We start from the raw sequence: 25,803 nt of genomic DNA, 5'->3' as shown, positions 1-25,803 counted from the left end.
ATGTGTCGTCTTTGAGTGTGAGTGTGTGTGTGTGTGTGTGTGTGTGTGTGTGTGTGTGTGTGTGTGTGTGTGTGTGTGTGTGTGTGTGACAGAGAGATAGAGATATAATATTAAATATTATAAAAAAAATAGCTGTAATTTGGTCTAATATTTAATAGAAAACAAAATCAGTGTCGAGAACAGAAATGAACTCTCAGCATCTCTAAAAGGGGTACAAAGTTAAATTAGTATAACATACTGTGAACACTGTAAACACTGTGCTCAGTGTAACATTACAACATAACTGTACAATGTAACCAGCTAAAAAAAAAATCCCTTTCAGCAAAAAGCATATTATTTTACATTAATTTTGCAGTCGGATTTCTCCAGTTATTGGTATTCAGCTGTAATGTCTATCCAAAAAATTGGGTCAGTAAGATTTTTTTTTTTTTGTAAGAGAGGATGCATTAAACTGATCAAATGTGACATTTATAATGTCTTTATAATATTAATATGTTTAAAACAAATGCTGTTCTGTTTTCATCAACAATTCATAATAAGATAATAAGAAAAGTTTCAAAGCAAATCAGCATATCACAATGGTTTTTGAAGGATCATGTGACACTGAAGACTAGAGTAATGAAAATTAAAATTCAGATTTGCATCACAGGAATAAATTACATTATAAAATATATTCAAATAGAAAATAGTTAATTTAAACTGTAATAAAATTGACTATTTATACTGTATTTTAAATTAAATAAATGCAGCCTTGATGAGAATAAGAGACTAATCTTGAAAACATAAAAAAATCCTACTGACCCCATACAATGTACATGCTGGACCATTAAAATCAAACTGATGAATGATTATGTCTAACAGTACCACTTAAATGCACTGCTGAAAAGCAGTGTTTTTCAGTTCCCATCAATGATCAAAGTTGTCTAGAAATGTTTAGATAAAAGCAGCTGTAAAAAGCATGGGCATGTAAGAAAATTCAAGGCTGTGTCCTGTATATTTATGTTATGATGCATCCTCAGCATCATCAGCAATAACAAATTAATGTCTTTAAATTAAATGCCTCCAAAATGATGAATATTAATCGTGTTACTTTGCAGTTTACGGCATCTGGCTTAGCACTTGGATGGAATGAGGATGTAAAAAGTTTTAATATTTCAAACTCTTCTGCATAATATACAACCAGAATTTTCAAATATTAATCAAGTTTTAGTACTGCATGGGCCCTAATCAAATCAGTACTTTAATTAAACCTCCACACACTTACTCTGGCTGTGTCACAATCTGCTTGTAGTTCTGCCACCTGCAGATCTGTTTTCAAACACTGAACTCAAATGACTTCTACTAAAACCAACTCTGAGGTATTTGCAACAAGACCTTAATAATCCTATACGACGACCCGTTTCAGCTACCTTGAACGCCCTCCAGAGCCAAACGTGAAGCTCTTGAACTCTTTAGCAAGTCTTTCCACCTGCATCATCCAGGTGTGTTCACACAGATGTGATGTAGCCGTTGCAGACGGCAGTCTGTGAATGAGTGAAGTCGTGCATCATGATCTGAGTAACAGTGGCCTGACGCTTTTTACTGGGGCTCAGATGAGTCTGGGTTTGCCGCCTCCATAACCTGCGCTTCAACTCAGCCTGTACCTGAAAGGGAAAGAGACACACCTTAGTGACAATACTTATATCAAATGGTTAAAGTGATTGCTACAGTCTCAGAACAGAAGCTACAAAGCTGTCCCTGGTGTGGTAAGGTAGAAAAACTAAAAGATACATCTTTGTACCTTATTTAGCCATACTTGGTAGATATTAGTATCTAAAGTGTATTAGTACCTTTTGAAAAGCACCACAGTGAAAGATTAGTACCTTTTTTTGCTCATACTTAAGCCTGAAATATATATTACACAATCCTTTTGCACAGATTTTTGCCCCAGTTTACAGTCTGGATGAGATTTTGTGCTTATTTTAGAATACACAAGGGCTCTTCACACTTGAAATAATTCATATGCTAAACCTCAGGTAAAAGAATTTATCCTTATCTTGCTTCACATTTTAAACTGCTCATAATTTACCCCGAGTTAACCCTGGATATTCATTAAAGGCACAATATGTATGTTTTCACCACTAGAGGGGAAACATATTCAGAACAAACAAAGAAACAAAGGCATAGAAAAAGGCAAGAAATCATGTTTCTGGATGAGCTAATATGTGACCCTGGACCACAAAACCAATCATAAGGTTAAATTTGACAAACTGAGATTTATACATCATATGAAAGCTCAATAAATAAGCTTTCTATTGATGTATGGTTTGTTAGGATAGGACAATATTTGACTGAGATACATCTATTTGAAATCAGAAATCTGAGGATGCAAAAAACTCAAAAATACTGAGAAAATCACCTTTAAAGTTGTCCAAATTAGGTTCTTAACAATGCATATTACAAATCAAAAATTACATTTTAACATGTTTACATTAGGAATTTTACAAAAAATCTTCATGGAACATGATCTTCACTTAATTTCTTAATGATTTTTGGCATAAAAGAAAAATCTAAAATTTTGACCCATTCAATGTATTTTTGGCTATTGCTACAAATATACCCCAGCGACTTAAGACTGGTTTTGTGGTCCAGGGTCACATATACTAAAGTTTTATTAGCGTCACTGTACTATGAAACAGAGTGGAGCTGAAAGTCATGGAGGCGAAACAAGGACGCTGCAGCGATTGCTAATGAACGACGAGTGCGATACATGGTTGGAAAGCAACAGCTTTTATTATGCCACAGTCGACCGCTTCCGCTTCTTCCGGTCTTGTGTATGTAGGAAAAAGCAGCGCTGTTTTATCATGTTATAATGCTACTCACCTTTCTAATACAAATGCAAACATATTAAAGTGTCTTTGGGGTTTCCATGTTTTCTACTAAATAAAAACGGAAAATCAACGGTGTTATCTGCTAATCTTCAACATATTTTACACTAAACAATACTTTTGGATTGAACTATTTTTGGAGTTTACCATGAAAAAAAAAATGCTGTTTTAAAAGAGAAGTCACTTTTTCTGACGGGTGCGATTCATCTTACAGCATTCTCATTCTTTCCCATGGTATCCATGAACATAGATTAAGTGTCTACAACTCTGAATTAAAGGGTTCACTCAAAAATGAACATTTTATGTTTATCTGCTTACCCCCAGGGCTTCCAAGGTAAAGGTGACCATGTTTGTTCAGTAGAACACAAACCAAGATTTTTAACTCAAATGGTTGCAGTCTGTTAGTCATATAATGGCAGTGGATGGATTTTACTTTAAAAGTAAAAAAAAAAAAAAAACACCACAGGCAAATCCAAATTAAACCCTGCGGCTCGTGAAGAACTCATCCGGAACTGTTGACTGTTCACCAATTTCCCCTTCTGGTGTTTACATATACTACGCCAGAGCGCGTACACGTGTAATGCGCTGGATGCTGAGCTCGCGCTCAGGACAGATGGACATTGCTGTGTATCAAAGGTAAAAAAAAAATGGTATAAATACTGTTCAGTTTCTGGCAAAAAACTATCATGTCATGTCTTTGGACATAAATATATCATCACAAGCCACAGGGTGTAATTTGGATTTGTCTGTGCATGTTTTTCTTTTACTTTCAAAGGTTTGGTGCCCATTCACTGCTGTTAAATGAGTAACAGACTGCAACGGTTTGAGTTAAAAATCTTCGTTCGTGTTCTACTGAAGAAACAAAGTCACCTACAGCTTGGATGCCCTGGGGGTAAGCAGATAAACATCAAATTTTCATTTTTTGGGTGAACTATCTCTTTAAGTGACGATTTCATACTGTACATTATTTGGCATCAGTGTCACTGATTGGATGAAAGCAGCACGCGACCTGTTTACCTAACGGCTCTAGCCTTGCTCCTCCTGCTAACAAGTTGGTTTTTCCTGAATGGACTTTCCAAAGTTTGAAGGTAAGAATTAAAAGCCTCGTTCAGACTGTCAGCCCAAATCCGATTTTGTCTAGATCTGGATGGAATCAGATTTGAATAACTGACTGTCCACACAGTCATATCGCAACTGTTCAAATCCGATTTGTGTGTCCATAAGCGTTCTTTCGTTTTACGGAATGTGCGTTGGTTTCTATGGCAATGCCGTTGCGTTATTATGCCAACGCTAAAAACAATAACAGCATTACAGTTTGCAATATAGATGCTGTCTTGCGATATGACAATGTTGCCGTCGCGCTGGATTATATTTCGTCTTCTAAAGCAGCGGCAGAAACGCAGGAAGCTGGAATGTGCGACTTTATTCTGTGCTGCCGTCTCTGCCGGTATCAAAACTCAAAGAGGTGCGTATACTAGCAGTATATTGTCTTTTCCCGCTTGATTTGCAGTTCGCAACACAAGCTTGTTTCTGCAAAGACTTTTGTTATGTTTTCCACAAAAACGTCTGACGTGTTTATGTTTTATGTGGCATGAAAACGTGAAAAAGCAGAAATCCGATTTGAATAGGATTCCAAACCACATACGAATGTAGCTCGAAACGGATTTGACCAAATCAGATTTCATGTAGTTCTTTGCTGTTCAGACTACCTAAATATGATCGGATTTCAATCGGATTTGCATACAAATCGGATTTGGGCTGACAGTCTGAACGAGGCTAAAGTCTTTTCTTCATTCCAAATGTAAATGTTTTAAGTCACCAGCTGACATCGTTCTATGCTCAAACGCTAAAACTAGCTACTTGTTTATACAACGCGCGGTGTTTCCGTGACTTAGTTTAAAACTCATGAATATGAGTTAACGTTATACGATTGGCTGTCTGTTGCTAAGCATAGATCCTCTCACACTAATGATAGCCCCAAGTAGGTCTGAGCATGATTTCATAACTTTGGGTAAAAAGTGGTGATAACAGATGTGAACCGTTCCTCTGGTCGGGGTTAAAAACATCAGGTTAAAAACCTCAGGTTCAGAACGTCGGTAACCTGGGATTAAGCGTTAACGTTACGTATTTTAGCCTATATTGTTTTCATTTGTCACAAGTCTCAGAGCAGAGGTAACATTACGTGTTTCTGTGTGAGTTTGTGTTTGGAACGATTTAATTGTCTGGTAGTGTTAAGATGTTGTATGATGGCTAGTGTCTTTAAATCTGTTTAGATTTAGCCTTTAGGGTGGGTTAGGTTAACCTCTTAATAAGCTTATTTTACTATCGTCGTTTTCTATGTAATTTGTCTGACACCATTTGTGTATGGACATGAATGATTTCTCAAATCATACAGCTTGTTGAGGCATTTTATTGCTTTTCCAAGCGATCAGACATTCGATTTTTCACCTGGTGTGAAAAAAACACTTTCAGAGAAAGGAGTGATTTCTTTCTAGAGACCATTAGACTTAAAAGTGCTCATTTTTGACCTGGGGTAGAATGCAGCTACCCAAAAACACCAACTGCAAAGCAATATGGTAAAACACTCAGAACCCCTTAGCAACTGCATAAGCGGCAATGCCCTTGATATTATTGCACATTTTCTTAAGGAAAAAAAAAACACTATTAGCCTAAAATGTAGTTGTAACTGTCAATATCATGTTGAATGTTTCCATTATGAGAATACTTACATCTCCATTGAGAAAACAATAAAGAAGTGCCACCACAAAGCCCTGGAGAAAAAAATAAGACTTTTAGGAATACGACCTGATTATGTAAACTGATGCTGAGCAGATCATTTCTACATAAAGAAATGAATTCATCTGTACCTGGAAAGAGCCCAAGCCAAGTTCAATGTAAAACCGGACTATTTCCCCTGTGTTTTCTGGCAGGAAGGCAAACAGAGTGTAGTGCATCCCAAACAGAGGAATCAGAAACAAGGTGGACTTGGCCAGTCTCCTGTGTGATTATCAAAATGAATAATCATTAATCAATATTCATGCCTTTACACAAACAATCTAGAGCGCAGCTACTAGATGATTATGTCTGTATCTTCTTGGTAATTTATTTTAGATGAGTGCATTATTTGTAACTTGCATAAAACAAATGTTATTTCATTTTAATGCAAAGATATCTCAATTATCAGAAATTGGTGGCTTTTTAGACATGCAAAATGTTACTGAGTCCGGGATCAGGGAAGTTCACCTTAAAGGGGTCATATAATGAAAATAAAAACTTATTTTTTCTTGTTTCACTTTGAAGAAGAAGCAGCATTTTGACATGTGTACAGTAAACATATACTACAACTCAAAGAACTCAAACTCTTCTTTCTGTATTTCTCATATTTGCAGATGTTGGGATGACACAGATAATATGTAATTTTTGATTACTCTGTTGATAAGGTTTCTGCTTTCCACTGCTTATACATTTTTCTGTTTATTTTTTTATTTTTTTATACAGTTGAAGTCAAACACTGATGCTCCAGAAGGAGCCAGGGGGTGTAAACTTTTGAACAGAATGAAGATGTGTACATTTTTCTTATTTGAATTTGAAGATCTGGGCATATTTAGCTTATGTTGTCTTCTGGGAAACATGTAAGTATCTTCTTTCTCTACCTTCTAAAGGGCAGAACTAAATGAAAAAGATATGATATTTAGGCAAAATAAGAAAAATATACACATCCTCATTGTGTTCAAAAGTTTACACCCCTGGCTCTTAATGCATCTTTTTTCCTTCTGAAGCATCATTGACTGTTTGAAACTTCTGTAATAGTTGCATGAGTCCCTCAGTTGTCCTCAGTTTGAAAAGATGGATCTCAAAATCATACAGTCATTGTTGGAAAGGGTTCAAATACACAATTTTTTTTCTGAAGAACAGGACAAACAAGGGACTCATGAACAACTATCACTAAACAACAAATAAAAAAAAACAGCTGTGGATCATTCAGGTATCAACACAGTATTAAGAACAGGGTCTTTTTTTAAAATTCAACTGTTATTTACTGTGCGCTACATGTAAATGTCTTTTATGTAAAATATCTGATTCAGGTCAGTACTAAATAAAAAAAATAACGTGCATTTTGTATGATCCCTCTTATTTTGGTCAAATAATTAACATTTTGCAGATTCCCCAAGGTGTGTGTAAACTTTTGACTTCAACTGTATTTTTTTTTTTTTTGAATAATTTTCAATTAAAAATAAAACAGATGGATAAGATGGACCAGATAATTAAAAACCGGTGTGCACAGAACCAAAAGGTAGTGCATTCATAAATGCTGGGGTTACAAGGTTAGGCCCAGAGCCAATATAATGTTAGATGTCACAAAATCTAATTTGCAAGACAGATCTGTGCTTTCAGAAACGAATGAGCTTCTGGATAATGGGCTAAATGCGATTTCTCTTCGCCTTTGCATATACATCACATTATTCAGAGATTCAGGTATTAAGACACAACAGAAGCTAAAATAGAAACTCGCCCTAGCGTAAACTGTCAAAATAAGTATTATTTATGCATGAATCACGACCTGGCAGCGTGTTTAGCCGTATCCTAATGAACAAACATTGCAGAGAAATGAAGATGCACGGTTCACTCACATTAACACATGCCATCTGTCTGATTCTACACTAACCTGGTTTCATCTGGGACAATCATAACTTATAGTCGTGGCCAAAAGTTTTGAGAATTACATAAATATTGGAAATTGGAAAAGTTGCTTCTTAAGTTTTTATAATAGCAATTTGCATATATTCCAGAATGTTGTGAAGAGTGATCAGATGAATTGCATAGTCCTTCTTTGCCATGAAAATTAACTTAATCCCAAAAAAAACTTTCCACTGCATTTCATTGCTGTCATTAAAGGACCTGCTGAGATCATTTCAGTAATCGTCTTGTTAACTCAGGTGAGAATGTTGACGAGCACAAGGCTGGAGATCATTATGTCAGACTGATTGGGTTAGAATGGCAGACTTGACATGTTAAAAGGAGGGTGATGCTTGAAATCATTGTTCTTCCATTGTTAACCATGGTGACCTGCAAAGAAATGCGTGCAGCCATCATTGTGTTGCATAAAAATGGCTTCACAGGCAAGGATATTGTGGCTACTAAGATTGCACCTAAATCAACAATTTATAGGATCATCAAGAACTTCAAGGAAAGAGGTTCAATTCTTGTTAAGAAGGCTTCAGGGCATCCAAGAAAGTCCAGCAAGTGCCCGGATCGTCTCCTAAAGAGGATTCAGCTGCGGGATCGGAGTGCCACCAGTGCAGAGCTTGCTCAGGAATGGCAGCAGGCAGGTGTGAGCGCATCTGGACACACAGTGAGGCCAAGACTTTTGGAAGATGGCCTGGTGTCAAGAAGGGCAGCAAAGAAGCCACTTCTCTCCAAAAAAAACATCAGGGACAGATTGATCTTCTGCAAAAAGTATGGCGAATGGACTGCTGAGGACTGGGGCAAAGTCATATTCTCCGATGAAGCCTCTTTCCGATTGTTTGGGGCATCTGGAAAAATGCTTGTCTGGAGAAGAAAAGGTGAGCGCTACCATCAGTCCTGTGTCATGCCAACAGTAAAGCATCCTGAGACCATTCATGTGTGGGGTTGCTTCTCATCCAAGGGAGTGGGCTCACTCACAATTTTGCCCAAAAACACAGCCATGAATAAAGAATGGTACCAAAACACCCTCCAACAGCAACTTCTTCCAACTATCCAACAACAGTTTGGTGAAGAACAATGCATTTTCCAGCACGATGGAGCACCGTGCCATAAGGCAAAAGTGATAACTAAGTGGCTCGGGGACCAAAACGTTGAAATTTTGGGTCCATGGCCTGGAAACTCCCCAGATCTTAATCCTATTGAGAACTTGTGCTCAATCCTCAAGAGGCACGTGGACAAACAAAAACCCACTAATTCTGACAAACTCCAAGAAGTGATTATGAAAGAATGGGTTGCTATCAGTCAGGATTTGGCCCAGAAGTTGATTGAGAGCATGCCCAGTCGAATTGCAGAGGTCCTGAAAAAGAAGGGCCAACACGGCAAATACTGACTCTTTGCATAAATGTCATGTAATTGTCGATAAAAGCCTTTGAAATGTATGAAGTGCTTGTAATTATATTTCAGTACATCACAGAAACAACTGAAACAAAGATCTAAAAGCAGTTTAGCAGCAAACTTTGTGAAAACTAATATTTGTGTCATTCTCAAAACTTTTGGCCACAACTGTACATAAAATGTTTGTCAGAACTGGTGTGTACTGTATGCTGGGTTCTCTATATCTAGACACTTCTTGCACATTAATATTAGACTCACATGAAGTGACCTGTATCATTGCCTCCAACAGGACTTTTTAATTTCTGAACCAAGATCCGAATCACATTTAGGAAGATGATGATATTGGCCTGAAAGACAGAGGAAGATGATTACTAACAGAAGAGCAGGTCATAATGTAATATCAGGGTTTCCGCGGGGTCTTAAAAAGTCTTAAAAAGTCTAAAATTTAAAAATCTAAATTTTAGGCCTTAAAAAGTCTTAAATTCGCTGTTCTAGGTCTTAAATAATTTTACACAGGTCTTATTTTTCCGATGTCCATGTAACGCTACCTCTAATGTTCATTTAAATTCTCTTTTTGTTGTTTCCGTGGTGTTGTAGTTCTTTATTTCACTATTTCAAATATAATTTGCTGTATTTAAACTACAAATGAGACCCAGGGGCCAGTTGCATAAAAGGTTTAGACAGACTTAAAAGTTAGTCATTCATTTTTTTTCTTTAAGACTGGTCAAATTTTTAAAAATTTGGTTACATAAAAACTTAGATTAGTCTAAGTTGGATCCAAAATATAAGACTGATTACCCCTTAGTTATCTGCTAGCTGGTCAAACGAGTTCTTAAGACACTGTCTTAACATAGAGACTAAGTTTATGCAACTGGCCCCAGCATGCAATAGCCAATCAGCTTTCTGTTAATGGCACGAGTCTCTCTCGGATTGTACCGCAGAAGTAAAATGGATTTAACTTTTTAGCTTTGGGGAAGTGCAAGTTCAGCGATACTTAGCTTGAAAAAACTGAATATAGGGCTTGGCTAAGGCCAGTTGCTAACAACTGTAGATTTTGTTCCTCCCTCTGTGGAAGTAACGTTAACTGCGTCTTCAGACAGAATCGCAGTAGCAGAATACAGGTCAAACTACCTTTTTCTGTATATAATGTTCTCAATTATAATAATAATAAATATAGGTCAAGCTAGCTGACCGCCAGCCTTCGAGATACTTTTAAAATGTTTTTTTTTTTTTTTTTACTTGCCCGACCGAACAAACCGCCTGATTAAAACTGAAGTGACAACAGCAAAAGTGACTAGCAAAGCATCGAAAGGCAAGAAATATTTATATTTTAATACATTCAACGTAAACAGAAATTGATAATGGATGGTGTATTTCTGGTCTAGTGACATACTTTAAAACAAATGAATGTAACGTTAACAGCACTCTAAAGAAACACACTGAGGTAAAAATTTAAAATGTATAACGTTAGTTTATTTATAACATGATATAGTTCAGTAATATATCAAGTGAGCTTTTTGCTGAATATTCTGACAATTATAAATGTTACATTGATTTTAGTTCAATAAACAAGTAGTTAGTCTAGTAGTTACTTACATATTAGACAAAATATTTTCACTGTTCTGTTCTGTTTCACCAACGAAAATAGTTCCAAACAAGGATCGCAGCAGAAGTATTCTCCTAGCAACATTTTGCTATGATTCAGCGTTTTGCTCGAATCAGTTGAAGTAACTCGCTCATGAAGTGTCTTACCGCCACCTGCTGGTAGTTTAGTGTGTTTAAAAGTATGCCTCCACACCCAAAATTTCTAATTTATATATTTATAAATCAATAAATGTATTTAAAACATTAATCTCACTTTTAATTTTGCAGTGTAAATTGTGTAATCTCACTGCTAACAGCCATTTAGAATTTATTAATAAATTCATAAAATAAATTTCAAAGGTAATGCATACATTTCAAAAGAAAAAAAAAGGCCTTTATAAAGGTAAATCAAATATGCAGATTTAAGATGTAAAAGCTAATAGAGCACTGATGAAAATATTGTTTTTTACATCAGATATTTCTAGTGGTACTTTTATGGGGATATTTTGTGTGGAATAGTATCTGCTGATATGAAAAGTTCACTGTATATCATAGTAATAAATTTAATTTATGACAGCCGTGAAATTGTTTACTTTTTACATTAAACACATTAAATATTACATATATGCATGTAATATAATATCTATTTCCATTACAGGTTTCGGTCTTAAATTTCATATAAGGTGGTATTAAAAAGGTCTTAAAAAGTCTTAAATTTCACTTGTTCATATCTGCAGAAACCCTGAATATCCGTGATCAACTACTGATAAATGTGAATAAACTTTGTCAATTACAAAATATGACATATAATAACTCACAAACAGGGATGCTGTGATCGGTCCTTTAATGATCCACCAGATGTTCATATTATCCGTGTCATCCCAACATCTGCAAATATGAGAAATACAGCAAGAAAATAATTTATTGTAATAACATTAAATCATGAAAACATTTGTATGAATTAATGCATTTTCATTAGTTATGAAATAACTAAAACTAAACTAAAAACAAATGTAAATAAAAACTATAAATACATATTTACAAATAAAATAACAAAAAAAACAACATTTCTTATTTTTGTTTAGTCTAACGTGATGTACTAAAATAACAAACTGAAACTGAAATAAAAACAAAAATTATAAAGAAAAATTTTAAAGCCCACAAAAATGACTGGAATAAAACTAAATATGAAATGAAATAAAAACTATAAATACACATTTAAAAGTAAAATTATTAAAAAAGAAACATTTCTTAGTTTTGTTTAGTTTAACTTAATGTGCTAAAATAACAAACAAACTGAAATAAGTAAATATTCTAAAATGTAAAAACCCACAAAAAAAGACTGGAATAAAATTAAATATGAAATGAAATAAAAACTATTAATACATATTTAAAAATAAAATGACTGAACATTTCTTATTTTCATTTAGTTGAACTTGAATTAAAATAAACAGAAAATAAAATAAAAAAATATTTTAATGTAGAAATCCACAAAAATGACTAAAATAAAACTAAAAATGAAATAAAATAAACATAAATACACATTTAAAAATAAAAATTACTAAAAAAGAAACATTTCTTATTTTCATTTATATTAACCTGATATAATAAAATAACAAACTAAAAGTGAAATAAAATAAAACTATTAAAAAAAATGTAGAAATCCAGAAAAATGACTGAATACTAAAAATACATTGAAATAAAAACAATAAATACATTATTTAAAAATAAAAATACTAAAAAAATGAACATTTCTGTTTTTCATTTAGTTTAACTTGATGTACTACAATAACAAACTGAAATAAAAAAAACTATTAAACAAATGTAAAAACCCTCAAAAATGACTTGAATAAAACTAAAAAATGAAATGCAATAAAAACTAAATACATATTTAAAAATAAAATGACTAAAAAATAAATATTTCTTATTTTTGTTTAGTTTAACTTAATGTACTAAAGTAACAAACCAATAAAATTCTAAGAAAAATGTAAAACCCACAAAAAGACTGGAATAAAACTAAAAATGAAATGAAATAAAAAAAACATAAATACATATTTAAAAATAAAGCTACTAGAAACTTGATGTACTAACATAAGTAAAACTAAAATACAATTAATAAAAAAACTATAAAGGCTTTTAAAAACAAACAAAAATGACAAAGAAATTATGAAGACATTTTTGATACACAAAATGATTACATTTTCACAAACCAAAATGAAACCAAAAAAAATCTAAAAATAACAACCTAAATATTAATAAAAAACTAGCATCTAGATTTATTTTTATAAAAACATCTATATTACATTGACAATGTAAACACTTGAAAGACAAGACAAACAGTATTTCTATTCCTCTGTATGTTTGCATGGTGGCATTGACAAATAAAAAACCTTGAACCTATATTATACAAAAAAATGCTGATGCAGACAGTATGACTTAAAAAAAGCGAACGCTATTTGATGAAGTACTTTTTTGTAATGATACGCACCAATTGAAATTAAGTATGTGAATTAAGAAAGTAAATAGGGTCAGTTTTATTCAGGTTCATGCTTAGTTTAATGATGAATATGTGACATACCCTCTGTTATCATAGAATTGTCTGGTCAACACCCACACAATCAGCACGACTGATGGAACACCTACAAAAAACAGACACCTTTTCTAAATGCACAGAAAAACAAGCCACAGATTTTTAATATATCATTTCTTTCAGAAGAGATTTCAATAATGTGACACAAACTGCTATTTTTATGCTCATAGTTGATCTTTTAATCTAATTACACACAGCCTTTCTCCTGAAACCTGTTTTTTAGGATGTACCAACCCCATCCTATTAGAATGTACCACCAGAAGTACTTCCTCTGCGAGACGAAGGTGAGGGCGAGGAGCGTCTGCAGGTACATCCCTTCCACCAGCAGCCAGAAGTAATTAGTGAGGATGCAGAACTGGAAAAACGTTACAGCAGTTTTACATGCCACCTGTGAATCACAACAACACACACAGATGCAGAGTAAGAGCACAAGCATCCACTGCACACACTGTAAAAAGATGTCACCAGTTTCAACTTAAAAACCTAAGTTCAGCAGCTGCCTTAACATTTTAAGTTACTTCAATTCACAACAATATTACTTGCAGTTTTAAGTTGATTTAACTTAAAATGTTAAGGCAGCTGCTGAACTTTTACAGTGCAGGAACCAATGTTATTTTTTTATCGCTGAGATAATATGAAGGTGAATATTTTAATTTATTTAAATTTTTGTTAAAGTTTTAGTTAATTTCGTTAAAGTCAAACCAAAAATTATTCAGACACCTTCAACATTTCTCACGTTATTACAGTTTATTTGATATAGTTTAGAAAATGATAATAAAATATGACAAGAACATTCTCAGAATGTCAGAACAAATTCATCTTGATAATGCCACATAACTTTGATAGAAAGGTATGAAATGGATTACAATCAACCAAAAATTCAGACAACTGTATTCAGACAACAACTATCAATACTTTGTTGACCAAATACCAACCAATGCTTCATTTTGTTCAGTCTGTGGTCACATTAGAAATGAAATTTTATTAATTAATTATACTAAATAGGAAAACATGATCAAGTCAAAGTGTCTGAATCATTTTTGGTCCCATTTTTTTTAATCAATTTCACTGTTAGTCAACTGTATGAAAAATGTATGGGTATAATATGTCACAGTTTACTTTATTTTGCTATCCTCACTTACATCCTGCACACACTAGTAAAAAAAAATGTAAAAAAAATTATATATTGTGTCTGAATAATTTTTAGTTTGACTGTATGTATTTTTGTTATTTTTATTCATTTAGATTTTTTAAAAACAATTTTATACTGTTTTTATTCATTTTGATTTCAGTTTTAGTGATTTTTAAAACTAAATGAGTTTTTATAGCACTAAAAAATAATTACATAAAAATAAAATTTGTTTTTGGCAGTTGAAACAACGCTAAAACAAAATATAAAAATTACTGAATGGAAAACTTTGAAATGTTGTCTTAGCAGCTAACTAAAATTATATTACAATTACTAAAACTGGAAATTAAAACTAAAAATATAAAAATAAAGGCTAAGTCAAAATATTAATAAATAGATACTAATAAATATTATACAACTTTTATAGTAGATAAAGTTTTACTTTTGTTTACTAATTTTAGGACTCAAAATTAAATGTATCTTTCTATTAGTCCTATAGAGTGCAACAAAAATCAGATCAAAGACTAATTTCCTCTTTCATTTCTTATTTCTGTGTTCTAAAGTTATAAATACATTCCAGAGATATTTGATGCAAAGGAAAAAATGGGTATTACACATCTCATTTAGCATAACAAATAATGTAATCAAATCAGATACAATGTGCTATATAAAACTAATTAATTTACTACAGCATACATATGAAATGTACGGCAAAATATTCAACTATAGTTCAATTTTAAAAGTAGTTTCATGTTTTTGATTGGTAGGTTTCTTTCCTGGATAATATTCTTTAGTCTTTCACAGTAAAGTGATGCTTAAATTTACATTTATCCATTAAGCAAGCGCTTTTATCCAACGTGACTTACAAATGAAGAGGAATTTTATGAATTTTGTGTGCTACACAGAGGCTCTCACTCACCGTAGACATTAAACAGTGATCCTGAGTTTCATCTGAGAACAGAACGGCATCTTTAATGAAGACTGCGCTCGCTCGTAAGATGAATGAAACAAACAGATTGATGTGTATGTAGTTTCTGGTGCAGTGAAACTTCCTGTAATAGCAGAGCATCATGGATATTATAGGTTATAGATTGCATCCTGAATATTTACAGATATTTTCTCTTTGTTATTATATACAAAAGCAATTATGATGCATAACAATTTGCCAAAAAAGACTAATATCTAATTTGATTATGCTTAGCTCTTCTGCTCACCAAGCCTGCATTTAATTGATCCAAAATACAGCAAAACACAGTAAAATGTAAAAATAGCTATTTTCTATTTGAATATATTTTAAAATGTAATGTATTATTTTTTAGCATCATTACTCCACTCACATTATCCTTCAGGAAGCATCCTAATATTCTGATGTATTATTTATTATTATTATAATGTTGAAAACAGAATAGAATTTTTTCTACAGAGTATATTTTTTCTAGTTTCTTTGATAAATAGAAAGTTCAGAAGAACAGCATCTATCTGAAAAATAAATTAATAAATGTTTTTTGAGCAGCAAATCAGCATATTAGTATGATTTCTGGAAGATCATGTGACACTGAAGACTGGAGTAATGATGTGGAAAATGTAGCTTTGATTACAGGAATAAATTACATTTTAAAATATATTAAAATAGAAAGCAGCTGTTTTAAAATATTTCACAAAATGACTGCTTTTGCTGCATTTTGGATCAAATAAATTCAGTCTTGGTGAGCAGAAGAGACTTCTGTCCAAAACTTTTGAATGGTAGTGTATATAGCAAATATATATCAAAATAATAACAGTGAACATTTTCAGTTTTAATGGCAAAAAATAAATATTCAAAAAGTCATTTATAATCTGCAAAGGACTGAAAAAACTATGTTCAAATATTTCATTTAATTTCAAAGAGCTTTACATGAATATGAATAAAGTTTATGAATAATTAATTTTCTCTCACTGTTTAGATGTGCTAAAATACAAGACTTGTCAAAGCTAAAATGCTATGAAATACACAAATTTTATAAAATATAAGTATGACAGCTTTACCTGAAGCATGTGAATATGATAACGGCGGTAATGAGCGATATAAGCGATGTTGCGTATCCAGCAGTGTACAGCTGTTTCAAAGTTGACAAGTAATTTGTCTGGAAAATAAAGACCAAAGTTTGAGAGAAAAGTAGTTTATGTCTCTAGATGTCAACATCTAATACCTCTTGATTAAATCTGACTATAGTAAAACTCTTCTGGTTCTTAAAAGCCGAATGATATTTCAAAGCATATTCCTTTGTTATTGTTTTTTTTTTCCAGCGTGAACATAGAGGTCAATGACCTGCTTAGTTTTAAACTAATCTTAAATTTTAATATTCAAAAAGTAGAACAGGAAACAAATGAACTGAAAGTAGGAAGTCAAAACATCATGTGGAAACAAAACGGCGACCACTAGTGGTCATCATGGAAAGTTAAAGTTCAGCCTCATTGCACCAGGAATATTTATTTATTTATGAGAAATGCTGTCAAATATTCACATATTGTGGGAATATAATATTCACCACAGTTCCAGACTCTGAATCATCTTCAAACGCACAGGCCTCCTCATACGGCGGATAAGGGTCACTCCAGCCTTTAGACGTGCAGTTCCTGTATATAAAACCTGCCGAGTAAACAATAAAGCATATGGTTTAAAGATGGCAAAACTGCAATGCTTGTCCCTGAAGGGCTGTCTAAAATTTCACTGAACCCTACTGCACTCAAAAAATCTGTCAAAGGGCTTTTGTTCTGATCACATAATGAGCAGTCATTAAAATGTCTCATATGCTCGAGTGCCAAATAGGTCTCAAGTTTGTCAGTTGTTACAGACTCCTGCTGATCAGACCTCATTTCAGAGAGCAGTAAGCACAATTCCCACTTCATAACACTTCCAAAAATACCACAGATGCCTGAAGAATGCTTAGGGGAAAACATGAGCGCTAGAGCTGGGACAAAACCTGCTACTGGGTGCATTTCCTGTGGCAGAACAGAACAGGTGTCCTACTTCAGCCCCATAAGTGCATCATACTGTCACCTGCATTAACCTCAGTGACTGTGTGAGAAAGTTTGACCAACAACTACAACTAGAGTCACAGATGTTACAATTCCTTGTTGAAAGAATTTTGACGAAAGTGAATGGATTATAAAAATACTTTTTTCCTGAGTTTGCAGTCTGAATTTAATCATAATTATGAGTATGCATTGTATTAACAATTTAATTTTATGCCTACAACACAGAATAAAAATGTAAAGGACTGAGTTGGGTTCAGTCTCTGCTCACTTTGAATTTTTGGCTTTTCCTAAACATTAATTACCTTTTTTCTGACATGCAACAAGAAATTAAATAACTCTATTTTGATTTAGTAGAGTGCTAAATCTCTGCCTTACATCTCTGTGCCTTTTATATTTCCATATATGCAGTTATGGCCACTGAAAATTATTCATGTATTCCCAGTGCAAATGGATTAAGTAAATTTCCATTTTGTTAATTTAAATTGCTTGAATGGCATGAAATGAATATGTGAAAAAAGCTCAAAATTGTGTTGCATTAGCAAATTTAATTAACAATTTAGCCTGCTGCAAAACCCCATTTTTGAGTGCATATATATATATACAGGTCATCTCAGTGCAAGCTGAATCCCAATACCTCTAGGGCTCTTTGACTTTCTGTCTGCATATTCAAATATTCAGCAGAATCACAACTCTGTGATTGTAAAAAGTGCTGACCCGCACAATATTAAAACCCCTAACTGTAAACTAGAAGTGTGACAGCTTTTAGCCACGGTTACTGCGCACCATCCCTCAAGAAACAACTCTTCTGCTGCTGTTTCACAGACCTTTCACCAGACATGAGCCTGAAGCTCCGTCACAGCAGCTCAATATTAAAGGATGACAGCAATGATAATGAGGCTGAGAAATAAAAGAGAGAGAGAGAAAGTGAGAGAGAGGGGGATGGATGAATGGACAGGTGGCTGTATGGATGGATATATGAATGCATGAATACAGGGATGGATGAATGTAAAGATGTATGGATATATGGGTGGGTGGATGGATGGGTGGCTGGCTGGATGGATATAGGCATGGATGGATGAAAGAACAGAAGACTGTATGGTTATACAGATGGGTGGATGTATAGATATAGGGATGAATGGATGGATATAGAAATGGATGTATAGATGGATGGGTAAATATAGGTAAGGATAGATGTGTAGATGGATGGGTGCGTGGGTGTTTGTATATATATATATATATATATATATAGGGATGGATGGATGTATAGATGGATGGGTGGATATGGGGATGGATGGAAGGATGTATAGGTAGGTTAGGGTTAGCAACAGATGGGTTAGCAATGGATGGGTAGGTGGATGTATGATATATAAAGTGATGGGTGAATGGCTGGTGGGTGGATAAATGGACATTGGGATGGATATGTGGGTGGATGGAGGGATGGATGTATAGATGGATGGGTGATATAGAGATGGATGGATGGATATATGGGTGGGTAGGAGGGTGGATATAGGGATTTATGGATGGGTGGATTTAGGGATGATGGAAGGATGTATGGGTATATATGGGGATGGATGAATGACGGGTGGGTGGATGGATATTGGGATGGGTGGGTTGATGGATGGATGTACAGATGGATGGGTGGGTGGATGTATGGATATATATATAAGGATGAATGGCGGGTGGGTGGATGGATGGAAATTGGGGTGGGTTGGTGGACGGATGGGTGGATATAGGGAGGGATGGAGGGTTGTATGGATATAAACATATATAAAACATATATAAACATATATATATATATATATATATATATATAGGGATGGATGAATGGTGGGTGGGTGGGTGGGTGGATGGATAGATATAGGGACGGATAAATGGGTGGGTGGATGATAGAAGATTGAATGTAAGGATGAATGGATGCATGGCTGGCTGGCTGGTTGAATATAGGGATGGACAGAACAACAGAAGGATTTATGGATGTTTATGGATGGATAAATCTGACTGTTCCCATATTCTATATAAGGAATATCAACCGTTGCCATCAAATAGAAGACTGAGAGTACCATATGCCAGAACGAATAGATTACGGAAATCTTTTGTTCATCAGTCAGTAAAATTAATTAACCAGAACTGGGGGTCAAAGTAGGCAGTAATACTCGGAGGAAGGGAGGATACTTAAGTATTTGAACAGTAGATGGATTGGTATTGACATGTATGTCTTTGAATGTATTTGTATTGTGTAATGTGTATTGTTGTGAATTAATGTTAGACAGTAAACGCAAATAGGATGTAAGACAATTTTTGGAAGAAATTCCAACAATAAAGTGAAATTGAAATTGAAATTGAAATTGAAAATTGAAATTGAAAATGGTGGGTGGGTAGATGGATGGACATCGGGAAGGATGGAAGGAAGGATCATGACTAAATCTCCGCTTCGCGTCGTGCCTAACTACGCCTTTCAGCCGTGATTTATTCATGATACAGCACGGCCTCTCGTACCTTATTGCTTAAATATACTATATATATAGGGATGGATTATTGGATGGGTGGGTGGATGGATAAATATTGGAATGGATGGATGGATGGGTGGGTTGATAATGGATGGATGTATAGATGGGTGAGTGGATGGATGAATAGATATAGGGATGGATGGGTGGATGGATGGAATAATTATGGATATATGGGTGGATAGTTGATTAGGGATGGAAGAGTAAAAGAGTGTATGTATATATTGATGGATGGGTGTATAGATATAGGGATAGATGGATGATGATATGGGGATGGATGAAGGAAGGATGGATAGATATATATAGATGAATGGATGTATGGATATATGGGTGGGTGGATGGATGGATGGATGGATGGATGGATGTGTATAGATAGATGGGTGGGTGTGTGGATGGAAGGATGGATGTATATAGATAGATGGGTGGGTGTGTGGATGGAAGGATGTATGGGTAGACGGACATGTGATAGATAAAACAATAGATATATAGATAGACAAACAGACACACACACACATAGATAGATACAGTAGATAGACAGATAGATAGACAGATAGATAAATAGGTCTTACCTTGAGTGTTAGAGATATGCTGGAAGACGTCTGAACAGGACACATTAATGAGTTGTCCTGTATTGGCTGTATGCCAGCAGCGGATCCCGTCCCAATCCGTCCCACATCCTGAGACAGGAACCACAGAGGAATCGTCATGACACTGTCTAAATCAGCTGTACATAATCTGTTGAAAACATATGGTCTGTGCTGGTGCATATGGATATTATCTTATGGACAGGAGGTTCATTTACAGTTTATGCAAGTGTCTCTTGTCATGCTAGCGTGCAGGACACCGCTTGCATTTCAGTCCATGTAAAACATTTATTCCGCCTAAAGTCATTCAGACCCCAGCGCACAGTACACTAAAGGAAATTTTTTGACAGCTATCAGTGCCCTTATGATGTCTCTTAATATTCATGAGCTAGTCATGTATCCACTTTTGAAAGGTCATTCAGCTATATTTATCAATATTCGCATGCATTCATGCAATACAACTTCCAGTCTAATAAAATGATGTTAATTTAGAATCAAGTAAAGCAGTGAAGAATGGGAAAGGTTATAGTATAACAGCGCCTTTAAGACACCCAAGACCTCTGCTGTAGAGTGACCCAGATGCCAAACAGCTATTTACAGCAACATCAATTTTTTATACTCGGTTTGGGAGTATGACAATACTTGGAGGGGGGAAAAAAACACATAAGGTAAAATAAATCCAGGGCATGCCTGCATTGCAAATTAAACTCATAAATACGGTTTGTGCAGATGCAAATCTTCAGGCGATTAAAAAAATTGGCAGACATGCATGGTGATGGATAGTATTTGGAAGATGCTTTTTGGAAAATTAATGAGGCTTTTTTTTCTGAGCTGCAAGGCGACAAGGCAGCGGACAGCTAAGTGTATGTCTATTTCACATTTTAAGATTCTGCAGAAATGGTAACTGATAAATAACAATAAGGATACTCTTTAAAACCATGCTGTGATTACAGATTTTACCAGCAGGGGCTACTGGGGTCATGCTAAATGACCAAACCTTGAAGCCTTATTTAGAGTTTTTATTTGTTTATTTTCTTATTTATTTATTTTTCTTTTTTTAAAATTACTTTTTATTTTATTTATTATTGTAATATATAATTTATAATATATAATAAATGTTTTTTTTATATAAATTTATTTATTTTTGTCACTGTACCGTTGCATCCGTAAAATGCATCCCACCTGGGTTTTATCATTATAAAATCTTATAAAGTTATGACTCATCAGGTTGGAAAACCCTGTTTGTTTGTTTTCTAAGAGAGTACTGCATTTTACCTTAAAGACACAGACAGTTTTGTTCCTATATGTCACTGCTGAGAGGAAAGTCCTTTCAAAGTCTGCAGGTCGCATTCAGTCAGACATGGATCAGTAATTTTAGAATGCCACAGACCAAACACAAGAACTTGTGTGTGAACAGCCCCTACAGACTTATTTGGTGAACAAATGTGATTTATTTGATTAACTAATTGGCAGATTATGTAATAAATCTAATTAAATTGTAATGCTTCAAATCACTTGTTTGTTCTGCAGTGAAGCTTTCCTGTTCAGCTAAATTTGAATTCAAACAGAGAATAGAAAAGGCCTACAAACCAGCATGGATTGCTTATCTTGCATAGCAATATTGTTAAATTTTTACTTGACTTAATAGGAAAGCTCAAATCTAAACAGACGCTGCAGGAAACAGCAAGCACACCTTTTCACACAATCTCCTTTTTTTCACTCACACATTGTCAAGTTGTAGGAACACAGATCTCCGGAGCTTCAAGCTGCCACGCAACATCATTATCATCTGTCCTGTGGGCCGAACTGTCTGGCTCTATGAGTCTTGTTCAGAAAAAAAATCTATTCATGGACCTTAAACAAGTCTCAGGGAAGAACATAATCAGAAGCACAATCAAAACCCATTTCAGATTAATAATAACTCTGCAAGTCACTTCAGAGATTATGCTTGACTGCTCTAAAGAGGTTTTGAAGAGATATTTCTCACAGTGCTTGGCTGTGCCAAGACTGTCTTTCAGTTATTTAACTGTTATATATTATAGAGGAAAACACTTCATTATTAGTAATAATCTTTAAAAATGACTAAACCAAAGAATTACTCTCTCTTAAAGGAATAGTTCACACAAAAATTACATTTTGCTGAAAATTTACTCACGCTTTTGGCATTCAATATGTGGTTAATTTTTTTTTCATAGGGACTGATTTGGAGAAGCTTAGCATTACATCACTTGTTCACCAATGGATCCTCTGCAGTGAATGGGTGCCGTCAGAATGAGAGTCCAAACTGCTGATAAAAATATCACAGTACACTCTTAAAAATAAAGGTGCTTCACAATGCTATAGAAGAACGTTTTTTGTCTAAATGGTTCTATAAAAAATGTTTAACATCTGAAGAACCTTTCTGTTTCACAAAAGGTTCTTTGTGGCGAAAGAAGGTTCTTCAGATTATAAAAATGTAAGAAAGGGATGGTTCTTGGTGGACCCAAAAATGGTTCTTCTATGGCATCGCTGTGAAGAACCTTTTAAAGCACCTTTATTTTTAAGAGTGTATATCGACAAGTAATCCACACCACCCCAGTCCATCAGTTAACATCTTGTGAAACTTCTGGCTTGTACAAAACCATTCTAAACAAATATGTTGGTGGATTTAGATGTGAGAGGACAACAGAAGATGCACGTTTTTACTGGAAGAAGCAGTATTATGCAATATGGTTTTGTTTAAAGTTAAAATTCCCTACTGATGGATTTAATTCTTACAAATATGCAGCTTTTCGCTTCACAAGATGTTAATTGATGACGTACTGGAGTGGTGTGGATTGCTTGTGGATTATTGTGATGTTTTTATCAGCTGTTTGGACTTTCATTCATTGGTAAGCAAGTGATGTAATACTAAATTTCTCCAATTCTGTTCCCATCAAGAAACTCATTCACATTTTGTGCCTTGGCCTGAGGGTAAGTACATTTTCAGCAAATTTCTATTTTGGGGTGAACTATTTCTGTACAACAACAAAATGAAAAAAAAAAAAAAAGGTAAGTTGTGACCCAGAAATGTAAAGTCTGATCTGACAGAGTTGGAAACAACAGCATCAACAAAAACAGCCTTATAAACAAACCTTATGCTGGCTGGGAAGATGGAGAAGAAAGCAATTCTAAATCTGTTTCCTCTAACAAAACCATTTGAGAATCACAGCTTTAATGTGGGTAAATGCTGTAGGTCTGCTCAGAAAACCATTTCCTTTCTCTTCCTTACTATATTTAATTAGAGTAACATGATTAAGATTTCCGCAGGGCGAATGCACATAATCATCTTTAGTTAACAAGGCCAAGCTGAACAATGAACTCCCACCTGTCCAGCCACAAGAACTAGTGCATATATACATACTGTATACATATATACTGTGTGTGTGTGTGTGTGTGTGTGTGTGTGTGTGTGTGTGTGTGTGTGTGTGTGTGTGTGTGTGTGTGTGTGACCCTGGACCACAAAACCAGTTTTAAGTAGCACGGGTATGTTTGTAGTTGTAGCCAACAATACATTGTATAGGTCAAAATTATCCATTTTTCTTTTATGCCACAAATCATTAGGATGTTAAGTAAAGATCATGTTCCATGAAAATATTTCGTACATTTTCAACAGTGAATATATCAAAACTTAATTTTTGATTAGTAATATGCATTGCTAACAAGTTAATTTGGACCATTTTAAAGGCGATTTTCTCAATATTTTGATTTTTTTGCACCCTTAGATTCCAGATTTTCAAATACACTCTTAAAATTAAAGGTGCTTCACAATGCCATAGAAGAACCTTTTTGTCTAAATGGTTCCATTAAGAACCTTTAACATCTGAAGAACCTTTCTGTTTCACAAAAGGTTCTTTGTGCCAAGTAAGGTTCTTCAGATTATGAAAAGGTAAGCAAGAAATGGTTCTTTGTGGAACCAAAAATGGTTCTTCTATGGCATCGCTTGAAGAACCTTTTGAAGCACCTTTATTTTTAAGAGTGTGGTTGCATCTCGCCCAAATATTGTCCTATCCTAACAAACCATACAGCAAACCAAATTTTTAATTTCATGGTGTATGAATCTCAATTTTGAAAATTGACCCTTATGGCTGGTTTTGTGGTCCAGGGTCACATATATGATGTATTTCTTAAACAATATGATAGTGCCATCATAACCTGGTTGTTGGGATGGGTTCTTGATCTCTTTCTTCCTAGTATGGATGCAGATTTCTTCTTCTTGTATAAGCTGGGAAATAATAGCACAATCTGGATGGATAGCATGCACCTGATGTGGAAAAAAAAAACGTATGAATTCATATGCAGCATAGTCTAACAGATTACAAGATGTTCGTTTTTTAAACTAATTCACAAGTGTAAATTGATTTCAAATAAGTCGTGCTTCTCATCTCTATTTCCCAATATGACCAAAAATAAAAAATAAAAATTTAGAAAAAAAGAGAACTTAAAAGAGTGTTCGAATGTTTTATGAAACAAGTTTAAATAAACTGTAATTAGATGAAATATATCTCTAGTGGATTTTTGCAAGAGACGTATTCGTAACCATATAAGCGTGTAAAATGTATTCAGATGCGCATAACTCAGTAATTGTTTGCAGAAAACCGAGCAAGACCTTAAAAACGACGATACAAGTTCTGTTCGTGAAAGAAATCTATTAATTAGTTTTATATAATGGTCACCGTACAAATTCAATACGTAGAAAATGTTTAACATTAAATACTTACAGCTCTCCAAAAAGTCGCGAATAAACACAGGTGTAGAACAGTCATATTAAAACCAAGAGAATATCCCTGTAACTCCTCAAACAGAGTGATCTGCTCTTCTTCTTGAATTCACACTCGACAGACTGAAGTCACACTCACAGTCGCTCTCCTTTCGACTGATGCGCGTATGCGCGTCCTCGTCACAGGGTCGTGGTGCGCGCACATTCGGAATGACTTTAAAATGTAACCCAATTTCACAGCTGAACGTATGAGCAGCTGTTTGTGAAATGCATCCGGCTCGTTTCAGAGATGTGTGGATTTTTGTTAAGGTGAGTTACTTTTGTTTTTGTAGACAGACGCATGTTTAATGCACAATATTTAATATGAGATAATACCTATTTTTAGTTTTCAAAAGGGGCAGGTGTTTCGGGGGAGATGAGATGTCGTCTGTTAAATGTGAATAATTGAACACAACATTGGTGAAAACATTTCTAGGGATTTTGTAAGGAAAACGATTGGTTGGCACATGAGTTGTTTGGCACAGTTTTCATTCCTTGTTGAGTATCTCTGGTGAAGCAGACCGCAAGATTACACAACTGGGTTCAAATAAAAGCAAAGGTGCATAAAAATACATTTGAATGTTAGCTAAATTTGTATAATTGATGACTGAAGTTCCGTTGTGTGATTTTTGCCATCCATCTCCAGCAGGAATGCTTGGCACAGGTTGA

The 25,803-nt window shown here is 34.5% G+C and overlaps 1 protein-coding gene across 1 annotated transcript; it reads right to left on the bottom strand.

The window, feature by feature from the left end:
• Nucleotides 1-95: 95 nt before the first annotated feature.
• On the bottom strand, nucleotides 96-25,234 carry ghrhra (growth hormone releasing hormone receptor a). Its single transcript, XM_073848226.1, has 13 exons — nucleotides 25,097-25,234; nucleotides 24,531-24,639; nucleotides 20,343-20,450; nucleotides 16,780-16,880; nucleotides 16,277-16,374; nucleotides 15,171-15,303; nucleotides 13,357-13,510; nucleotides 13,111-13,171; nucleotides 11,351-11,420; nucleotides 9,207-9,295; nucleotides 5,735-5,864; nucleotides 5,597-5,638; nucleotides 96-1,643 (listed from the first exon to the last, which is right to left on the bottom strand). The coding sequence occupies exons 1-13, from the start codon at nucleotides 25,139-25,141 to the stop codon at nucleotides 1,488-1,490; spliced, it is 1,296 nt and encodes a 431-aa protein (XP_073704327.1). The 5' UTR covers nucleotides 25,142-25,234; the 3' UTR covers nucleotides 96-1,487.
• Nucleotides 25,235-25,803: the final 569 nt, after the last annotated feature.

Source organism: Garra rufa, chromosome 10 (genome assembly GCF_049309525.1).
Source record: "Garra rufa chromosome 10, GarRuf1.0, whole genome shotgun sequence".
Taxonomy (NCBI): domain Eukaryota; kingdom Metazoa; phylum Chordata; class Actinopteri; order Cypriniformes; family Cyprinidae; genus Garra; species Garra rufa.
Note: the sequence above shows the minus strand (reverse complement) of the source record. Positions and strands in the feature narration are given on the sequence as shown.